A 20757-nucleotide genomic window follows, 5' to 3' on the forward strand; every position below is an offset into this window, starting at 1 on the left:
AAAGGAGACCGGCAGTACTATACACTAATTTATGTCAAAAGATGAAACCACCTTGGGTAGAAAAGGAAGACTCTAAAGCCTTTTGGAACAACCTTTTCCTTGTGCAATTGAAAGAAGGGAGGGGTCCACCCTGAGTGCCTGAATCTCCCCCATTCTCCTGGCAGAAGTGATGGCAACTTTAGCTGAGAAAAGCTGCAGAGAGCCCTGGGTTCAAAAGGCTTAGACATGAATTTAGAGGCAGTCAATGGCAAACCACCTTTGAACATCTCTTGCCATGAAAACCCTACTGGATCACCATAAGTCGTCTGTGGCTTGATGGGGAAAAAAATGACAGATATTTTACGGTACCCTTTAATGATACTTCCTTCACACATACAGTGCAGCCCTATGACAGAGTTACTTTAGTCGTTAGTCACCTATGGAGAGTAAGAAGTTCCTCTAGGTAAACAGGCAGATAAGTTTATCAAAAGATGGACATTCCCTCTTATGGACCACAAATATGAGCAGTTAGGCTAGTGTTTTTTTTTAAGTGAACATTTATGGAAATTTGAACGCTTTTATGCATCTTCATTTTGAAAACTTGAAGCAGCTCAAAGGCCACGGAGTTAAATGGGGTTCCCCAGTGATCCCATAAGATCTAGACCCACTCAGCTTCCTTAGAACTAAAGACACAGGATGTTCACAGACCATTCTTTAGGAAGAACTAACACATCACTTCTTTATCCTTTTATAAAACAGCATTCTTCCAATACATTAATGCTAGTATTTCTGATAAAATCAGCCTTTTCTGATATTTTACTAGAGGCACATGCACCTATTTTTAGATTACATTCACGGCCACGAAAGGAGATATTCTCAACGGACCCTTACAAAGAATCACTGGCTGCATTCAGATGTCACAAAGAAATCATAATTTAGTTGTGATAAGAACAAGCCAGAAACATGTAGTCTTACACAGTACCTCCTTCTCACAGGACACCATACCAATATCTAAGGAAATCCTAGTTAAGGAAGTCTTCAGTCTAACAGCAATTTGATGTAACATCCAAATATGGGAACTTAAAAAAACCTGCAGCTCGTTTTTTGCCTGTGATTCTAAAGCAGGGTTTCATTCTGTGGCCTCAGGACTTCAGTTTCATCCTCGTCGGAAAAAAACTGTGGTTTGTGGTTCATGAATGCAGCCATTGTTGTACCAAAAATCAATTTGATTCATATATATTTTTTACTGAAGATAATGCTACCAGAGAGATTAATATGGGATTCATAACAGGTATTATCCGAAGCTCTTTAGTACCTTCCCAAGACCTCCATCACAAGGTATCCTGAAATGGGATCGGTTATTGCTTACTCAAATAGGAGACAGTATCTTATTCCAAGACACTGAAAGGCTGGACAACACATCCAATTACCACGTCAGATTACACAGGGAAGCCACTGAAATTCATAAACATAAACACAATTTCAAAAGGAAAGAAGAGTTTAAAAATCAATAGGGCATGGTTTCCTGTCCTGAAAAACACAAAAGGCTCTACATCTTACAATAGCACTATAGATAAGATTAGAATTTCAACAGCCAATCCATATGCAAAAGAACCCCTTCAAGAAAGCTCCTCCATTAGCATGTCACAGCCTGGGGAACTCCTACAAGATAATGACTCAGCCCTACCCCACCTTCCTGAGTAGATATAAATTACCTGCCTACCATTTTTCTTCTCACCTGGACACAGAGAGTACGCCGTCTTTCTGTGTTATACCTCTGAGGATGCCAGTCACAGCTGCTGGCGACACGTCAGGTCCTACAGTGCCAAGACCACGGCCATGCAGCCCGGAAAATCTACAACAACTAGTAACCTAATAGTCCTTGAAAGTACAAGTCTCTTTTCAGAATGATGTGGTCACTGGCTCATGGTGCAGAGAAGAGTCTCCAAAAGAAAACAAGCAGTAGACGGCATGAGCTCAAGACTAGCTGTAGCGCAAACCACAGGAGCGCTGACGGCACGCCTAGGTTGCTTTGCCGTTTCTTAGGGCTTCATCAGGCCGCTTTTCTTAGTGATTGGAGCTCAACCCAGCTCTGGCAAGATTAAAAATGACACGAAGTCTACAGGTATGTTCCAAATAGCTAGGAATCAGGCTCTGATTGCATTAGGTCACTATTCAACTGGTGTAGATATCATTTATGCCTAGTGGCAAAACCATTGTTGTAAGCAGAACTGCATAAGAAGACAGTAGTTCCAAATGTGATTTAAATGCAAGTCCAGCTCGCCACCTAACACTAAAAGAGCTAGAACCTCTGGCTGTCAGACAATCTTAGGGTATCCCAGCTATTCTACACACAAAGCCATACGATAATGATGACGACAATGATTCAGCATGAATTATAACAGTTTGAGTTCCTAAAAAATATATGGATACCTGCCCCCCAAATGAAAGAGGACCACCCCATAAAAATTCACTCTTTTAATTATGGCGTTTGACAATATACAACCACCATAACCTCACTAAAGTCTACTGGATTTAGGCAATATTTCAGACTTGGGTCTGTCGACATTTTTAACTCTCCCTCAGAGCCACCTCACATGCAGAACTGACTCAGAGAAGGTTTTTCATATTGCTAAGAGGCTTCTCAAGTAAAGATTCCACCTGCAAAAGGCACAGGAACGGAGTCTGCTAAATCTAATTATGTTAGATATTGCCTACGGATTGTGAATGCGACAGAATTTCAGTCTGCATTAGCCTGAAAGGAAATAATTATAAAATACCCTATGACTGGTTATCTGACCGTGCATGATTTTTTAAAAATAGTTGGGAGATATTACCCATAAATGGTGGAGGAGTAGCTGAATGTCCACAGCTAGCTAGCTGGCTCACTCTTTTATTTTTAAAAAAACCCACAAATCTTTCTGGGGTCTGGCAATACCGATCTGCCAAGTGCTTATTTTGAAAAAAGCCTGAAATAAGCCCTCTAGTGGTCATAGGGGGGAACAGTAGCTATTGTGTCATAAGGTAAGGAAAGTGCTGTGGAAACTGCTGTGTTGATGCTCTGTTACCACTGCGAACATCTCTGCATTCACGGCAGCAATAAGAACCAGGGCTATCTTGGGGCAGGAACGCACAGGAATGGAGTTCCGGCTGGCTTCCAAGTTGGCCACGCCCAGCAGGAACGTATTAGCATAATAGGCCACACCCAACAGCAGAAACTCATTAGGATTGGCTACATTAGGGGTGTGTGGCCTAACATGCAAAGGAGTCCCTGCTACAAAAAAGCCCTGGGTTTGGACAGCAAACAAGGTAAACAGAATAAGAAGCAAACGGTGGGTGTGGCTGGATGAGCACACGTTTGGTAACATGGGGGTGCGGCCGAATATGCCAATGAGCTGTGCTGTCGGGGTGTGGCCTAATATGCGAATGAGTTTCTGCTGTTGGGTGTGGCCTATTATGCTAATGAGTTCCTGCTGGGCTTTTTCTACAAAAAAAAAAGCCCTGATAAGAACTACACAGAGTCATTTCCATCATTTCAGCTCTGGCTGAAACTCCTTAGTTTTGCCCTTCTCCGGCCCTTCCTCACTGCTGCTGTTGCCGTCTCCTCTGTACCTTTTTGTTTCAGCCTCCAGAGAACAAAACAGCTGGCTGAGGCATCCAACTGCGGGAGCCACTTGGAGAATTGTCCTCCGAGGCCGCAACAACAGGAGGAGGAGGAGGAGGAGGAGGAGGCAGCAGTGAGGAAGAGAGTGAACAAGGAAGGTCAAAACCCTCCACGGATGTATTCACCAGTCAGGTTCGCTGTAAAGGCACATTCAGAGAGCTCTAGATTCCCTGAATATTATGTCTGTCCTCTCTTTGGCTAACAGGCCTCCTGTGGCTCTAACATCGACATCATCTTATATTCTATAGCAAAGTCGGCCAAATCTTTGGAGACTTCAATGTGTTACCAGAGCTCTGAATGGGCAAGACAAACCTTTCTACGGACCTGAAAAGGGGCCCGGATTTGCAGGAAAATGTGAAATCGAGAAGAAAAAAACTGGGCGGCTTAAAGAAACCTGGAAACGATACAAGGAGTGCCTGTAGTTTTAAGCAACGGATTCTGTAATGTATTCATATGCAGACATGAGTATATGCGAACATGGGTAAATCGTTCCATTGGGAAGCTATGCAAAGCTTCGTCTCAGACAGGGATTCAAGTCTGAGACTAACAGACCAATCAGATTCAAGTAAGCGGGAAGCGGGAACTTGTATGATTGGGTCTTATGCGATCAACCTGATAGGTTGCTTTCTGTATAGTAGGTGTGGCTACGTTAGCCCGGAATGTTTAAATACCGAACAGTTTCTATGGACAAACTGTTCGGGCTATCAGATGTTGTACCGTGTTGGTGAAGTGATCGTAGAGCTGAATAAACCTGAGTTTTCGCTGAAATCACTCTCCGACTCATTGTTAAGCGCCGGACTTAACAGATTCCCTCAGTGGCTGTGGCTAGGCAAACACAGTATCCCAAGCCGGGTTTCTGTGGGTAAAAAGGCAGGGGGAGGGAGCAGGGCCATTTCCAGGCCTATTTTGGCCCTTGAGGGAAGACACATCACGGCCAGGCCTGGCTAGGGTTGCCAGCTCCAGACCGGGAAACTCCTGGAGATTTTGAGGGAGAGTCTGGGGTGGGGTTTGGGGAGGGAAGAGGCCTCAGCTGAATATAACGCCATAAAGTTCATACTCCAAAGCACTTATTTCCTCCAGGGGGACAGATCTCTGTCGTCCAGAGTTGAGTTGAAATTATGGGAGATCTCTAGGTCCCACCTGGAGGCTGGAAACCCTTGGCCTGGCAGCAACCTCTAGGTGACTTGATATCACCCAGCTTGCACGACTAGGCCCGGCTGCCTGCTACTGTTCAACAGGAGGCGCCCTACGAAAGCCAGTGTGGTGTAGCAGTTAGAGCTTCAGACTGGGGGACGGCCAGGTTCGAATTCCAACCTTGCTGTGGAAGCTCCCTGGGTGATTTTGGACGAGTCACCTACTTTCAGACTAACCTACCCCACCTGTTTGTTGTGTGGATAAAAAGGAGGAGAGGGGAATATTGTAAGCTGCTTTGTTCTCCAATGTGGAGAAAGTTGGGGTATACATTGAAGTAAAAAAATAAGAAATATAACAGAAGATGGGAGGCAGATGAAAGGCAGGTTGGTGAATGGCTGAGGAGAATGGAAGGGGACAGGATATGAAAGTTGCCAGGAGAAGGGAAATAGTGTGGGGAGGGGGACACAGGGGAAAGTGAGGTGCCACCCCACAAGTCCTTGAGGGTTTTCTGCCATGCAACTGGGTCTGGCCCAGTGGCCGACACCTTATAACTGGGCCACAGTTTTCGTAGGTAAAGGTTGATGGGGGGGGGGAAGCTTAAGACAGAGGGGCAGGTTAAGTTGACTGTTGGGTGGGAAGGAGATAGGGTTGCCAATTCCAAGAAATATGGGGGGTGGAGCCTGGGGAGGGACTTTAGGTGGGTATGATGCCAATATACTTCACCCTCCAAGGCAGCCATTTCCACAAGGGGAACTAGGATTGCCAACTTCCTGTTAGGTTGTATAACAAAAAATGGCTGTACAGTGTGTGTAGTATATTTAATCTGAAAAACACTGTAATAAAGGAATTCTTTATTCTACAAAATTCTATTTGGAATTATAAACAATTATTATTAATATGTTGTGGAAGGCGTTCACGGCCGGAGTTCATTAGCTGTTGTAGATTTTCTGGGCTGTATGGCCGTGGTCTTGGCATTGTAGAACCTGATGTTTTGCCAGTAGCTGTGACTGGCATCCTCAGAGGTATAGTACAGAAAGACGGAGTACTCTCTGTGTCGAGGTGAGAAGAAAAATGGTAGGCAGGTAATTTATACCTACTCAGGAAGGTGGGGTAGGGCTGAGTCATTATCTTGTAAGAGTTCCCCAGGCTGTGAAAACATGCTAATGGAGGAGCTTTCCTGAGGAGGTTCTTTTGTATATGGATTGTTTCTGAAGGAGGTTTCCTGTTTCCTGTGGAGGTTCTTTTGCATGTGGATTGGCTGTTGAAATTCTAATCTTATCTGTAGTGCTATTGTCAGATGTAGAGCCTTTTGTGTTTTTCTGGACAGGAAACTATGCCCTATTTATTTTTAAACTCTCTTCTTTCCTTTTGAAATTGTGTTCATGTTTATGAATTTCAATGGTTTCCCTGTGTAATCTGACATGGTAATTGGATGTGTTGTCCAGCCTTTCAGTGTCTTGGAACAAAATACTGTGTCCTGACCTGGGGTGGCACCTCACTTTCCTCTGTATCCCCCTCCCCACACAATTTCCTCTTTCTCTCCTCCTGGCAACTTTTATAATCTTCTCACCTTGACACAGAGAGTACTCCATCTTTCTGTGTTATACCTCTGAGGATGCCAGTCACAGCTACTGGCAAAATGTCAGGTCCTACAATGCCAAGACCACGCCCATACAACCCGGAAAATCTACAATAGCTAATTATTATTAATTATTCTTCAAAGATACAGTACAAAAAAAAGCTGAATCGAAACATGTGAAGCTAAACCACAGTATATAAAGTGTTAACATAGTGTTAACCACAGGCAACGGATGTCCCAGGCAAATCTTCGTTTTGACCCTTCCTCAGGCCGGCCTCCCATCTTCTGTAAAGCTGCAATGAAAATTACAAAAACTGAGCATTCTATACATTTATACTGAATACAGGTTGAAATCATATGATAAAAGCTTTAACACTGCAGCTTTACCATATGATAACGGCCCGAGGAAGGGTATTCAATATGAATGTACAGAATGCTCAATTTTTGTAATTTTCATTGCAGCTTTACCATATAAACCTCCTGTTGGGGGCTGGAGAACACCTGGAATTACGACTGCTCTCCAGATGACAGAGGTCAGTTCCCCTGGAGAAAATGGCTGTGTGACGACACCTTATCTGGGGAGGACTGGTTTCCCTTTAAAAGTGTTCTTTATTTTGGTCTACTAGGGTATATCCGGCTGCCACCAGGAAATTTAAGGCTTTCCAAACCTTTATACTTCACTTTAGCTATTACTGGGTAGGTAGGTCGAGTTGAAGGCTCACGAGGTACTATGTGGTCCTGGGAAGTATTTCTTTCAGAGCTAATATACTTAAATAAATGAAGATTTATTGAAATAATTCATAAATAGAAGGGTAGAACCATGTAACCAGTAATGTGAATATTTTGAACAATTGCTTGGTGTCTCACACAAGATCTGCTCCCTTACTGACAGGGATCTTTCAGGAAACTTTGTAACTCTTTAACTTTACTTTACTGTTTCCTAGACACTCAGCTTCAGCTTATAACTGTTTCAACACCGAACTGCTTGTCTCTTTTCTTCTCATACACAGAACTGAACTCTCTTATATCTCACACAAGACTGCTTCTCTCCCAGACCTCAGAACGAACTCCCTTAACAACTGTCTTTATCAACTGTCAAACCTGTAACTGTCACTCTTGACAGACATACATATTCATCCACTCAGAACCACTTCCAAAACCCCTCTCCCTCTCTGTCAATCACCAATCACACCACTCTTGTCTCTTCAACCACTCTAATATATCTCAGCCATGCAACCAAACTTTTAAAGAGACACACACACATAAAAACAAGGAATCCTTACAGGCTGCTTTGGAGGTTTGGGCTGGGCAGGCTTCTGACAGGAGGGCTGATTCTGATGCAGCCACGTGCAAGGCAGGGGAGATGGCCCCTTGCCAGCCTGAGGTGAGGCAAGGCAGAGAGACCTTGGCCTGCAGCAGAAACATGCAAGAGGTGAGAGGGGGGAGGTGGCAGTGTTTGGTCAGCCCGCTTTAGGCAGTGCAGACTCTGGTGCCCAGCCTGGCTGAGCTGCACATGAGAAGAGGCGAGGCAGACGGAGACACCCGGCCAAGCTCCGTGCAAGAAGAGGCGAGGCAGACAGTGGTGCCTGGCTTGGCCGAGCCCCACACAAGAGGTGAGGCAGAACATGCCCGGCATGGCTAAGCCCCATGCAAAACGAGGTGAGGCAGAAGGGACCTGGCACGGCCAAACCCCGTGTGAGAAAGGCGAGGCAGATGGCAGCGCTCAACCGAGCCCCGTGCAAGAAAAAGCAAAGGAGACAGTGGCACCCAGCTGAGCCCCGTGCAAGATAGGACAAAGTAGACAGTAGCGCCCAGCTGAGCCATGCACGAGACAAGGCAAGAAAGATGGCAGTGCCCAGCTGAGCTGAGCCTCACGCGAGGCAAGGCAGAGGGTGGTGCCGAGCCGAGCCCAACCCGGGGCAAGGCGATTACATCACATCACGCAGACAACCTGCTTACCTCTGTATGCTGGAGGACTCAGGGATCTGCTCCAGGCCTAGCCACAGCAGAATCTGGGAACCGCTCCAGACCTCGTGACAGTGGAGTCTGGGAGCCACTCCGGGCTAGGCTATGCAGGGAGCCATGCTTGGGCTCAGCAGGCCAGTGGGGGGAGGGGATGGGATTTCCTCCCTGCAAGTCTTGTGGGCCCCCCACTTGTCCTTTCAAATAACACGCAGCCCTACCGAAGGTCTCAGTGGTGTTTAGAAGCCTTGGATACTAAAGGTTTAATACAGAGGAAGGGAACTTTCCACTAATTTGCACGTCTTCATTTCTATGAAGTCAGTTCTTGAGCCCAAACTGTGCTGTTACAAAGAGGCTCGCGCGTGTCTGATGTTATACTGGCAGCCTCTACGGAGGCTAAGAGATCCATATGTGTGGTCCGGAAACTGCCAAAGTTTATTTTGCCTCGGGAGCCAAAATATATACGGCCGTGTTCTGTTCAGACAGAAAACACACAGTAACCACATTGTGTTAAACGCCATTATGGATATGGAATTGGTCCAAGACACAGATTTGAGATGCATTAACTCTGGCAGCCTCTGAAGAAGATTGCTCCTGAAATGGAATCTGACAGAGGTGGCTATTTGGATTTTGTCTCTCCCCCCACCAGCCTTTCTGCTCATAATGGAATCAGTGTTGCAAATCACCCACAAGGACTGCCTCCATTGGCATAAACGCATGAACACAACTGAAGCACCAAGCTCATAAAGCAGGTGGCATGAGAGATTAGGCTGGAGAAAAAAAGGAGAGTTCGATTCATTGGAAGGGGAATATGCTTGCACATCCAACATAGGAAAAGAACAGCGGAAACACTGCAAAGACCTTTTGTTGTTGTTGTTCAGTCGCACAGTCGAGTCCGACTCTTCGCGACCCCATGGACCAGATCACGCCAGGCCTTCCTGTCTTCCGCCGTCCTCTGAAGTCTGCTCAATTTCATGTTCGTTGCATCCATCTCATCCTTTGCCGTCCCCATCTTCTTAGACCTTCAATCTTTCCCAGCATCAGGGTCTTCTCCAGTGAGTGCTCCCTTCTCATTTGGTGGCCAAAGCATTTGAGCTTCAGTTTCATTATCTGGCCTTCCAGGGAACAGTCAGGGTTGATTTCTTTTAGGAGTGACTGATTTGATCTTCTTGCAGTCCAAGGGACTCTCAAGAGTCTTCTCCAGCACCATAGTTCAAAAGAATCTATTCTTCGGCGCTCGGCCTTCCTTATAGTCCAACTCTCGCAGCCATACATAACTACTGGGAATACCATTGCTTTAACCATGCAGACTTTTGTTGGCAGGGTGATGTCTCTACTTTTTATCAAGCTGTTTAGATTCGCCATCGCTTTCCTCCCAAGGAGTAGGCGTCTTTTAATTTCATGGCTGCAGTCACAGTCTGCGGTGATCTGGGATCCCAGGAACGTGAAGTCTGTCACTACTTCCACGACTTCCCCTTCTATTTGCCAAGGAGTGATGGGGCCGGATGCCATGATCTTAGTTTTTTTGATGTTGAGCTTCAAGCCCACTTTTGCGCTCTCCTCTTTTACTCTGAGCAAGAGGCTCTTTAGGTCCTCTTCACTTTCTGCCATTAGAGTGGTATCGTCTGCATATCTGAGGTTGTTGATCTTTTCCCCAGCAATCTTAATTCCCGCTTGTGATTCATCCAGGCCGGCATTTCGCATGATGTACTCTGCATATATATTAAATAAGCAAGGGGACAATATACATCCTTGTCGTACTACTTTTCCTATGCTAAACCAATCAGTTGTTCCATATCTGGTTCTAACTGTCGCTTCTTATACAGGTTTCTCAAGAGACATGTGAGGTGGTCTGGTATTCCCATCTCTTTAAGGACCAGCCATAGTTTGTTGTGATCCACACAGTCAAAGGCTTTAGCATAGTCAATGAAGCAGGAGTAGATGTTTTTCTGGTACTCTCTTGCTTTCTCCATAATCCAGCGAATATTGGCCATTTGATCTCTAGTTCCTCTACCTCTTCAAAACCCAGCTTGTACTTCTGGCAGTTCTCTATCCACGTACTGTTGAAGCCTAGCTTGTAGGATCTTGAGCATGACCTTGCTAGCGTGTGATATGAGTGCAATTGTGCGATAGTTTGAACATTCCTTGGCATTGCCCTTCTTTGGGATTGGAATGTATACTGACCTTTTCCAATCCTGTGGCCACTGTTGCGTTTTCCAAATTTGCTGGCAAACTGAGCGCAGCACTTTAACAGCATCATCTTTTAAGACTCTGAATAGCTCAGCTGGGATACCATCACCTCCATTAGCTTTGTTGTTAGTAATGCTTTCTAAGGCCCATTTAACTTCACATTCCAGGATGTCTGGCTCGAGGTCAGTGATTATACCGTTGTGGTTGTCAAGGACATCGAGGCAAAGACCTAACCTCTATCAAAAGGTGCCCTTTGTACCCTGATCTTGCACTTAAGGCCTTCTGAGGTGTTACGTTTCTAGCGCTCCTATCTCATGCACCTGAATGGCATGGCACGTGCCGCGTCACCATTTTATCTGCAAGCCGTAATGCATACATTTGGATGCACTGAATGGATACTCTTGAAAATATGGGGTTTGGGTGGAAGCAAGCATTGGCTGCCACCATCCAGCCAGCTGCCATGCAAAGCTATTAAAAATAGCTGCTGAGTTGATGCAAAGGCTGAGGGCTCTTTTTGTAGCAGGGACTCCTTTGCATGTTAGGCCACACACCCCAAATGTAGCCAATCCTCCAAGAGCTTACAGAGCTCTTCTTACGGGGGCTACTGTAAGCTCTTGGAGGATTGGCTACATCAGGGGTGTGTGGCACAATGCACATGAGTACCTGCTACAAAAAGAGCCCTTTTGAACGTGCACCCAAATCGCCAAGATGTTCGACTCAAGACAAAAAAAATGGGCATCGTGAGAAGTTCACAATATCCCTGAAATGAATGAGCACAGATGGCTTTTGGGGAACAGGAACTGTGAAGGCTGCACGGTTTCCTGATTTTTTACTGAACGGGGCCAGGATTATTGTTATTTTAAAGCAGCTGTGACAAGGCCATAAAGGATCTTGGAAGAGTTGGTCAAGGAGGAAGTGGTCAGACGTTCTGCTGACTTGGGCTTGCAGTCCCAAGGGCCAGGGTGGAACCAGCCTCTTCTCAATGAATTCTTTATCGCAATAACATACTGTGCAGAATCATGGTTATCCTGATAGCAAGCAAATCTGTGTAAAGATTGGTAAGTAGCCTGGATATGAGCATGTACAAGCTGAGACACCATGCAGGTTGAATATGAGTTGCAGGAAATGAGTCACGGGGCATTCAGCGTTTCAGAAGTCAAGGAATTAACATGGTCCTTCATAGATTAGACAGAAGCATTTAATTCAGTTCAACAGTTCAGTTCAAAACTCTAGCAGAAACTGGCCAATACATCCTTAGACAGGGGATTACTAACAACTGCTTTGACACTACAGCTTTTGGTTCCCACTAATACAGCTAGTTCTCCACATAAGCACCCTTTAGCCAGTTTGGTGTAGTGGTTAGGAGCGTGGACTCTAATCTGGGAGAACCAGGTTTGATTCCCCACTCCTCCACATGCAGCTGCTGGTGTGACCTTGGGTCAGTTGTAAATTCTTCCAGAGCTGTTCTCTCAAGGGAGATTCTCGAAAGAGCTCTCTCAGCCCCACCTACCTCACAGGGTGTCTGTTGTGGGAAGAAGGAAAAAGGATTGTAAGCCGCTCTGAGACTCCTTCGGGTAGCAAAGGGCGGGGTATAAATTCAATCTCCTCCTCCTTCTCTTAGCAAAAGCATGCTTTTCCCCATTCACTTTAAAATAACATTTGTTCATTCATTTAGGTAATGGCTTTTCTACCCAGTTGGGGCACCCAAGGCAACTAATCACAAAAGCAAGGACGCAACAAAACAATGATGTCACACTAATGTAGAGTACTCAGTATTTATTTCACATAGCCTTACAACAGCTTTGCAAGGTAGATTATTATTACCCCCACACTGCATATGGGGTGGGTAAGGCCTAAAACCACCTATAGAGTTTATGGCCGAGAGGAAATCTGAATGAACCACCCGTGCCTCTTGGCTCTCTATATCAGCTACTGATTTGAAGAAACCTCTGAGAGTGACTACTCCCTTTGTTCAGTGTAATGTAAAGGTTCAACCGTGTGCGAAGCCGGGCTTCCACGCAGTTAAGTGAAAAGCCTGAGCTTCGCTCCTAAAGACAATGACCCAAGCGGATCCTAGCCCGCACCTATTAGAGGCCTAGGATCCTAGCGTAAACCTATGGAACAGCTGAACACTGTAAATAGCCTATCACTGGTGTGGAGGTGTGTTTGAATGTGGGGGATATAAGCCTGCTTGTGAGTCAAGCAATTTGTCTTGTTCTATCCTGAAACAAAGTATGAGAGCTGAAATCACTAGTTAAGTCTCAGTACTTTTCACTGGCGATGAGGATGACAGAAAAGTACTTTTCACTCACTCATTTAAATCTCAAAGGGACTCGACTTTTGGGTGGTGGGGAAGAATCCCCTGAGATGTTTGTTGAGCTATAGGGTTTTATGCATCTGGACTGTATAGGCTGGTTTTTAATGGCTGTTAAATGTAACTATTTTCAGTTTTATAGATTTCATCTTTTTTCCCGTTTTGAGCCACTGCAAGCAGATCTCCAAGGCGGCAGCATATAAAAGCTTCAAACAAACACAAAAACATTAAAAAGGATCCAAAACGCATCAAACTCTATAAGATAAAAACGTCCACGATCCACCACAGTCGAGCGGGAAGAGGAAGGCAGGTTTAGGCGACGACTCTTAAAAGTGGCTACTGCAGCTGCTTCAGACAAAGACGGCAAGATAAAAAAAAGCGGAGCACAAAGAAACACGAATAACCAGAAAGACATCCACCGCGCAGTGATCTCAGTGCTACTTCGAGGAGGAATGGAAAGCACAGTAAACACGGAAGGACCAGATCCAGGAGGGCACCCACGTTGGTCTGCAGCAGCAGAGTCCAGGTGCCGATGGACTCAAAATCTGTTCTAATGAAGAACCAGGATCACGTTTCTGCCAGCGTGAGAAGCTCCCGGGTATCTCTCAGCCCAGTTAGTGTTGAAAAGCAGTGCCTGCGTGGTTTTTTTAAAAAGTGCAAAGCAAGTGGCATACCGACTAACAGAAATGGGCGATGCAAGTTTGTTGTGCTGGCGACTGTGCCGACCTTAAACCTCCGTTCTTCCGCCTTTTATCAAAAATGTGGAAATGGGGGGAAAGGAACAGCTTTAAATACAACTTGTAAAATCATGTGGGCCATCCGTAATTAAGTATGTCCCGTCTTCCTCCTCTAAACTTGGCCGGGAATCTTTTCAAAGGAAAACCTTTTCTCTTGCGTAAAGTTCTCACACTTGTCCACAAGGTGGCGGCCACTTCCATTTGCAATGGATATATACCTGGTGCTTCCTAACCTGCATCTTCCCCTCACCTTTTTTCTGTTAACGTGGAAAAATTAAACAAAATTTTAGCGGCTCAGGTAGGAGAACAATTCGGGATTCATCACAGGTCCACATTGGGCCGCCTTCCTTTTCTACAGTCTCTTGTGATTTCCTATTACGAATTCTTGCTCAGATTTACCTTCAGAGGTTGGTCTCATCTGTAGAAGGGAGCAACCTTTAGAGCAGGAACGTCAGACGTGCAGCCCGCAGGCTGAAACCGGCCCGTCTAGGGCTTTTATCTGGCCCGCAAGCAACTGGTGTGAGGGAGGGAACAGGGGGGCTGCTGGGGGGGGGGAGCGCTCCGATCGTGGCTTCAGCGGGGCAAAACAGTCAAGCAGAACCCCTTGACTTCAGCGGCAGTCTCATTGATAAGTCATGTGCCGCTGCAGCCGCATTCACTCTGGCTTGGGATTCCAAAGCAAGGTCACACAGCTCTCTGCTTCACCTGCATCTCCAGGGATGCTGTTCGAATGGCTGCAGGCATTGGCGTTTGCACGTGTGTGTGTGGGGGGTGCAGACGATCCTCTGGTGGGGCCTGCTGGCAGCCAGTGCTACCGCTTGTCATAGCCCAGCTGGTCTTTCAGGCTCCAAGTCCAAGTCCAGGTCACGCAGGCAGGAGCAGGTCAAAGGAATGCTCACGGCGTAGTCCAAACAGTCCAAGGTCAGTTGTTGCAGTCAGAGAGAGTCCAAAAGCAGAGTCAAGCTGGTCCAAGAGTCACAGGAGTAGAGCAGAGTCGGGAGTTGTGGTCGCAGGATTCACTGGGAGGTGACGTGTTGCTTCCACAAGCTGGCAACAGCTCACACCCAGCTTGATGTAGCTTTTCCCTAATTAGTCTTATCTGCAGCTGGCAAGTTAGCTGGCAAGTAACGACTCATCTTGTAGCGGTCGACGGGCCATTCACCTTTTACTCTGTCTGCGTTCTTGCAACTGCCTTCTGATCTTAGCCCTTCTTCTTTCTATGAGCGGGGGGGGGGGAGAAATCTGGGGGAGTCATGTGCGTGCCTCCGGAGGTACCTGCTCCCTGACTTCAGCCGGCTCAGTATTACCTGACTGGAATTCCTGAGTGTCCTCTACTCTGAAGTCATATTTCGCTACGCTGGACTCAGGCTCGACTTCTGAGGAGTCCTCACTCACACTGGGCTCCAGTTGCCAGTCAGACTGGTCAGGCTGCAAGTCAGACTGGTCCTCACTCGGGATGGGCTCAGGCAACAAGTCAGAGTCTGGCTGCCCCTCAGGCTGAGGCCGGTCCACGACACCGCTGTATCTGCCATCCTCCATGCGATGGCAGAGCTTTGGCCAACGGGTGTGTGTGTGTGTGTGTGTTCTTCGGCCGATTCTTACACACATTGCGGGCCTAGACCTGCCATAGAGCACGTGACCCCAGGGCTGGGCCTCCCTCCCCCATGAACCATTTGGTGGCCTAAAGCCATAGGCGGGGGCTGTCTCGTGGGGGGGGCAAGTGTTGGTGATCTCATTATGCTGGTCGCAAGGCAGCCTGGGGTCTCCACCACACACTCGGCAGTGAGAACACACTACCTCAGAGCTTAACAGGTGCTGTCCTTTATAAAGTTTTTACGTCTGGTACCTGGCCAACCTAGCAGTTCGAAAGCAAGAAATTGCAAGGAGATAAATAGGTACCACTTCAGTGGGAAGGTAACAGCGTTCCGTGCACCTTGGTGTTTAGTCATGCCGGCCACATGACCACGGAAACGTCTTCGGACAGCGCTGGCTCTTCGGCTTTGAAATGGAGATCAGCACCGCAACCCTAGAGTCGGATTCGACTGGCTTTCGAGCAAGGGAACCTTTACCTTTACCTTTTTTTACCTGGCATTACATTTTATGGCACACATGGCTTGGTCCGACAAAGTGACATTTATGTCAGATCTGGCTCTTGTAACAAATGAGTTTGACGTTTCTACTTTAGAGGGAAGACTTAGGAGGGAGCACTCTAAGGACAGGTCTGTGGACCCTTTCTCCCTGGGGTACTGGGGCTTTTTGACATCCTTGCCCAAATCGGTAATACTGCAGTGTTTGGGCACATGAAGTCTTTCTTAGCTGGAGAGTTAGCACCAGACTTACAGTTTTAACCATGCAAGTTATTTTTTTATTAAACACATACAGAGATAAAGGCATTCACAAGATGGGCAATTCAGAAAGGAAAACAAAAGTTAAAAATAATTCCAACTTTCTTGGTTCAGGCTTGGTGTTGATGACAGTTGTGCAGGACTGGCACTCAGTGTTTAAAAGGCGTCTGAGCTAAGAGATGAGATTTCTGAAAGCTGTCCTCTCAAGGAACGTGCTCATCCCTCAAGCAAGGAAGACAGGCTATGGCTCATGTTTCATGCAGACGTTATATAGTGTGGGAAGTAAGGGGAACCCTGTGCTGAAAAGTTGTGAAATTGAGCAGAAGTCTACCAGAATCACCGGCCAGACCCATAACTCCCTCCCTCCAAAGACAGGGGTCCCCAACCTTTTCCAGATTCATAACCAGTGTTCCCTCTAAGCTGAGTTAGTCTGAGCTAGCTCACAGTTTTTTAGCCTCTGGCTCACACATTTTTGTCTTAACTCAGGAAGGATGGCTCCAGAGCAAACTAATTTATGTAGTAGCCAAATCGCTTGCTCACAACTTTAATGCCAGTAGCTCACAAAGTAGAATTTTTGCTCCCAAGACTCCACAGCTTAGAGGGAGCATTGTAACCAATGCCTTCCTTATTGCTAGGAACCAACCTTTTCTCAAAGGTCTATAGACAAATACATGCCTTGTTGAAACTAGTTCATTTCAGTATTTACAAGTTGCCATCTGTGGTTAATGCTAGTTTTTTCCCCATTGTGATAACGGCATACATTGTTTTTGTGATAACTGCATACATTTTTCGCAGAGTGGCATTTTTCAAAAACCATTTGCTTACTGACCTTAGCTTCTGGATCACTGTTGATGCTACAGGAATCATCTTCATCACACTGTGAGGCATTTCTGTTGTGGAAACGATACTAAAATTAGGCTCAGTGTCAAGTATTAAAAGGATGCAATACATTTACATACAGCTTTTAGCACAAAGAGGCTTCTGTACCTATGATGTTTGGTGGTATCTGCATCTATGCTAAGGCATGACTGCCTCAAGCATTTGAGGGGTATCTGAGCAAGACACCAGCAGTGTACCCAAGGGGAGAGAGAGGAAGTGGTTTGTCTGAACAGAGTTCTCTGTGCAGATGGCTCCTGTAAATAAGCCAAGCTGCATTTCTAATTTTTTTTTTAAAGAATATCACTCTTCCGAATGTCACCATTTTTCACCTCAGTATTTCCTAGGAAAAGTTCTTTCCGATTACCTTCTCTTCAGTCTCTTGACCAAACTATACAAGATCCCACCTCTACACTGGGAACTAGTGTGGTGTAGGTAGATTTAAGATTGGACTAGGAATGGAAAGTCCAAATTCATGAAACTCACCAAACCTATGACACAGGGTTACTCTGACAGTAAAACTGAGGAGAAGAGAACCATGTACACTGCCCCAAGCACCTTTAAGGAAAGGCAGGCTAAAAATGTGATATAGAAATAAATTCTAGAACCATACAAAATCACTAATGGCAATATGAACCTCCGGTTCACACAGAGACCTGTATTGAAAGTGTAAAAATAATTCACCCTTTTCTGTCAGCTTTCCTGAGCAAGAAGATGGTTTAGTTCAAACCTGGATAGCCCGATCTCATCAGATCTTGGAAGCTAAGCAGGGTCAGCTCTGGTCAGTATTTGGAAGGGAGACCACCCAGGAATACCAGGGTTGTGATGCAGAGGCACGCAATGGCAAATCACCTCTGAACATCTCTCGTCTTGAAAACCCAACAGGTTTGCCACAAGTCAGCTGTGAACTTGTTGGCAAAAAAAGACAAAGAAAAAAGACAACCCGAAGGTTTTTTTGTTTGGAAATTTCACCCCCTATCAGTCACTCACCGCACAGCAGTTCCCAGAATGGCCTCAGATTCCTACAATCTGCTCCATTGCACTGAATATACAGCAGAGTATTTCCAAGGCAGGTTTCCCCTATCCACTTTTTCCCTCACAAGAAGGACTGGCACATACTAGACTGTGGAAAACGGTCAAATACATGAAAGTGGCATATAAGGAGAATGTGTATAAGATGTTCCACAGATGGCATTGGTCTCCGGACAAGTTAGCTAAGTGTTATACCGAGTATCCTAATTTATGTTGGAAATGTAAAACGAATAAGGGGACATTTTACCATATGTGGTGGATGTGTAGTAAGATACAAGGATATTGGACGATGGTTCGGAGGGTAATCCAAGAAATCATGGAAAAAAATGTAGCTTTAAAACCAGAAATATATTTGTTAAATATGATCCCGAAAGGCTATAATAAGCAGGAATCATACATACTAGGATACATAATAACAGCTGCTAGACTGCTATTGGCCAAAAATTGGAAATCCGAGGTTATACCCAAGAAGGAAGAATTAATAGTTAAGATACTGGAGTTAGTGAGAATGGATGAATTAAGTTTAATGCTGCAGAACAGAAATGAAAAGGTACATGAAAAGAGATGGGAAAAGGTATATAATTGGATAGATAAACTGCCAAGAAATTAGTGACCTAAAAATGTATATAAGAATTAAGCGATGACTAACTCTGATATATATGTCAGATGTATAGATGAAATGTATAAATGTAAAAGTGGAAATAATAAAAAAATAAAAAAAACAAGGACTGGCACATGCCCTATCTTGAAGCCTACCTCCAGCCTAAGGAACCTTTTTCCAAAGGAAGAGTCACTTAAGTTGGAGGAAAGCTCTTTAGGCTAGAGGAAAGCGTCAAACACTGCTCAAGTGGTAGGATACAGGCCACCGTGCTCAGTGCAGTCACTAAGTGACATCCCAAAAGTGATCATCCTTCTCTCCGTGGAACAGTATAAACGGGTCCTCCATGAACTTTTCACAGCATAGTTTCTTTCAAGGCTAATCTCAAGGCTTTTAACTACGGAGCAGTTCCACTGTCCTCCTTTGATCACACATTCCCATTGTTAATCTAACGTATGGACTGGGCAGTTATAAGTATACAGATAGCAGTTCCATATATTGCAGTGGTGCTTTTTCCAGGTACCATGACTACAGAAATTTGATAGTGGCCATATCCACGACTGCCCCATTCATATATTTGTGTTCGCCCATCCAAGTAAGTATTCAGTGTCTGAAAGTACGTTGTTTGAGTAAGAATGTAAGAACAGAAGAGAATATAAGAACATAAGAGAAGCCAATGTTGGATCAGGCCAATGGCCCATCCAGTCCAACACTCTGTGTCACACAGTGGCCAGAAATACCAGGGGCCATCAGGAGGTCCAGCAGTGGGGCCAGGACACTAGAAGCCCTCCCACTGTTGCCCCCCCCCAAGCACCAAGAATACAGAGCATCACCTGCCCCAGACTGAGAGTTCCTATCTATACTTTCTGGCTAATAGCCACCGGCAGACCTCTGCTCCATGTGTTTATCTAATTCCCTCGTGAAACCATCCATGCTTGTAGCCGCCACCACCTCCTGTGGCAGTGAATTCCGTGTGTTCATCACTCTTTGGGTGAAGAAGTACTTCCTTTTATCTGTTCTAACCCGGCTGCTCTGCAATTTCATGGAGTGCCAACGAGGAAGTGACTTTTCTTAAATGACTGTTCCCAGTTGGAGGATTAAGCCCACAGCGGGAACAAGCCTTGAACCAGTGTGGCCAAGAATCTTCTGACGACCTATGGAGTGGGTCTGCTTACAGGAAAGATTTTGCTCCCTATAGCAGGCTAAGGCCGCCATCTTGATCTGAAAGTAGATTCTATTGACATCAATGGGACATATTACCAAGTAGATGCATCGAGGACTGAGAGGAAAGGACACTTAATAGATTCTTTTTTTTAAAAAAAGCATACCTGAGCTTCAAAGAGGCATAGCGCAATGTTGCTCCTTCAAACTCCTTTAAGCTGGGATCTGGGTTCACTGTGGCCGCATGAAGATCCTAAACGAAAAGACGTAGCATTTTCAAGAGGATGTTAGGTATCTGACCCACATGAAGTGATTACATATTCAAAGGAAAATAAAATTTCTTCCTGCAAAGCGACAACACAGGTGTTTCCGGCTGAAGTGGATAAAGGCATGCATATGTCTTTCAGAGTACAGCTTGTTAAAAACAGGCACTGTTTCGTTACAGGTGAGTGTTTGCCCTGTTGACCTGAGCAAATGTATTCTGTGCGAAAAGGTCACAATTAGGCAACAGATTTGTGAGCGAAACCTCCCCTAGTGAAACCCCCCGTTCGTTTTGGCAGATTAGACGTTATGAGTGATATGTGGAGAGAGAAATGATATGTACAGCCACAGCCATGCAAAATATTGTTGTTCTTTTTTAAAAATGTTAAAAGAAGGATTAAAATGTTCTGAAATCTGACAAAATACTTGCCTTCCAAATGTCACTATTAATCTTTCCCCCATTCAGTACAGCAAAATCACTCCATGGCTGTTTCTAGACATATAATTATTCACACAGGAAGAAGCACATTCATTAAAAAAAAAAGACGAAGAAAGAAAAAGAACGGAAAGGGGAAAAAGAAAAAAACACAAGACACCGTTGTTAGCATCGATATTTACAGGCTGGGTTAGGGAAACAGATCACCTTGAAATTCAGCGTCTTAACTTGTGGTAAAATCAGGGCCAGCCAAAAAATTTATGCTGCTCTCTCTCATAAATTCAAAATGTGCTGCCCCCACTTGGGTTTTATATGCTCAGCAGCGTAACTACAGGGACATTTCACTGATCACAACCGGACTGTGACTCTACTTTCTCCATTTTCATTGTTAATGTCTGTCTGTTCTTTACTTTCTCCTCATTACAAGGAAATCTGCCAGTGGAGATAAAAAGACTCCCAATTCTGTCCCCTGCATGACAGGAGATACCA

At 45.3% G+C, this 20757-nt stretch overlaps 1 protein-coding gene across 9 annotated transcripts in view; it reads right to left on the reverse strand.

Moving 5' to 3' along the window:
* Positions 1-20757, reverse strand: part of APBB2 (amyloid beta (A4) precursor protein-binding, family B, member 2) — a 164381-nt gene that overhangs the window by 83627 nt on the left and 59997 nt on the right. For 5 of the 9 annotated variants that reach the window (XM_015411894.1, XM_015411896.1, XM_015411893.1 and 2 more), the window contains 3 exons: positions 20263-20325; positions 19739-19824; positions 16734-16794 (listed from right to left, as the gene is read on the reverse strand). In XM_015411894.1, the coding sequence (XP_015267380.1) occupies positions 16734-16794; positions 19739-19824; positions 20263-20325 (210 nt within the window). The remainder of the gene's footprint in view (positions 1-16733; positions 16795-19738; positions 19825-20262; positions 20326-20757) is intronic. The other 4 variants (XM_015411899.1, XM_015411902.1, XM_015411901.1 and 1 more) reach the window with 1 other exon arrangement.

This window comes from Gekko japonicus, unplaced genomic scaffold (assembly GCF_001447785.1).
Source record: "Gekko japonicus isolate JY-2015 unplaced genomic scaffold, Gekko_japonicus_V1.1 scaffold455, whole genome shotgun sequence".
Lineage (NCBI taxonomy): Eukaryota > Metazoa > Chordata > Lepidosauria > Squamata > Gekkonidae > Gekko > Gekko japonicus.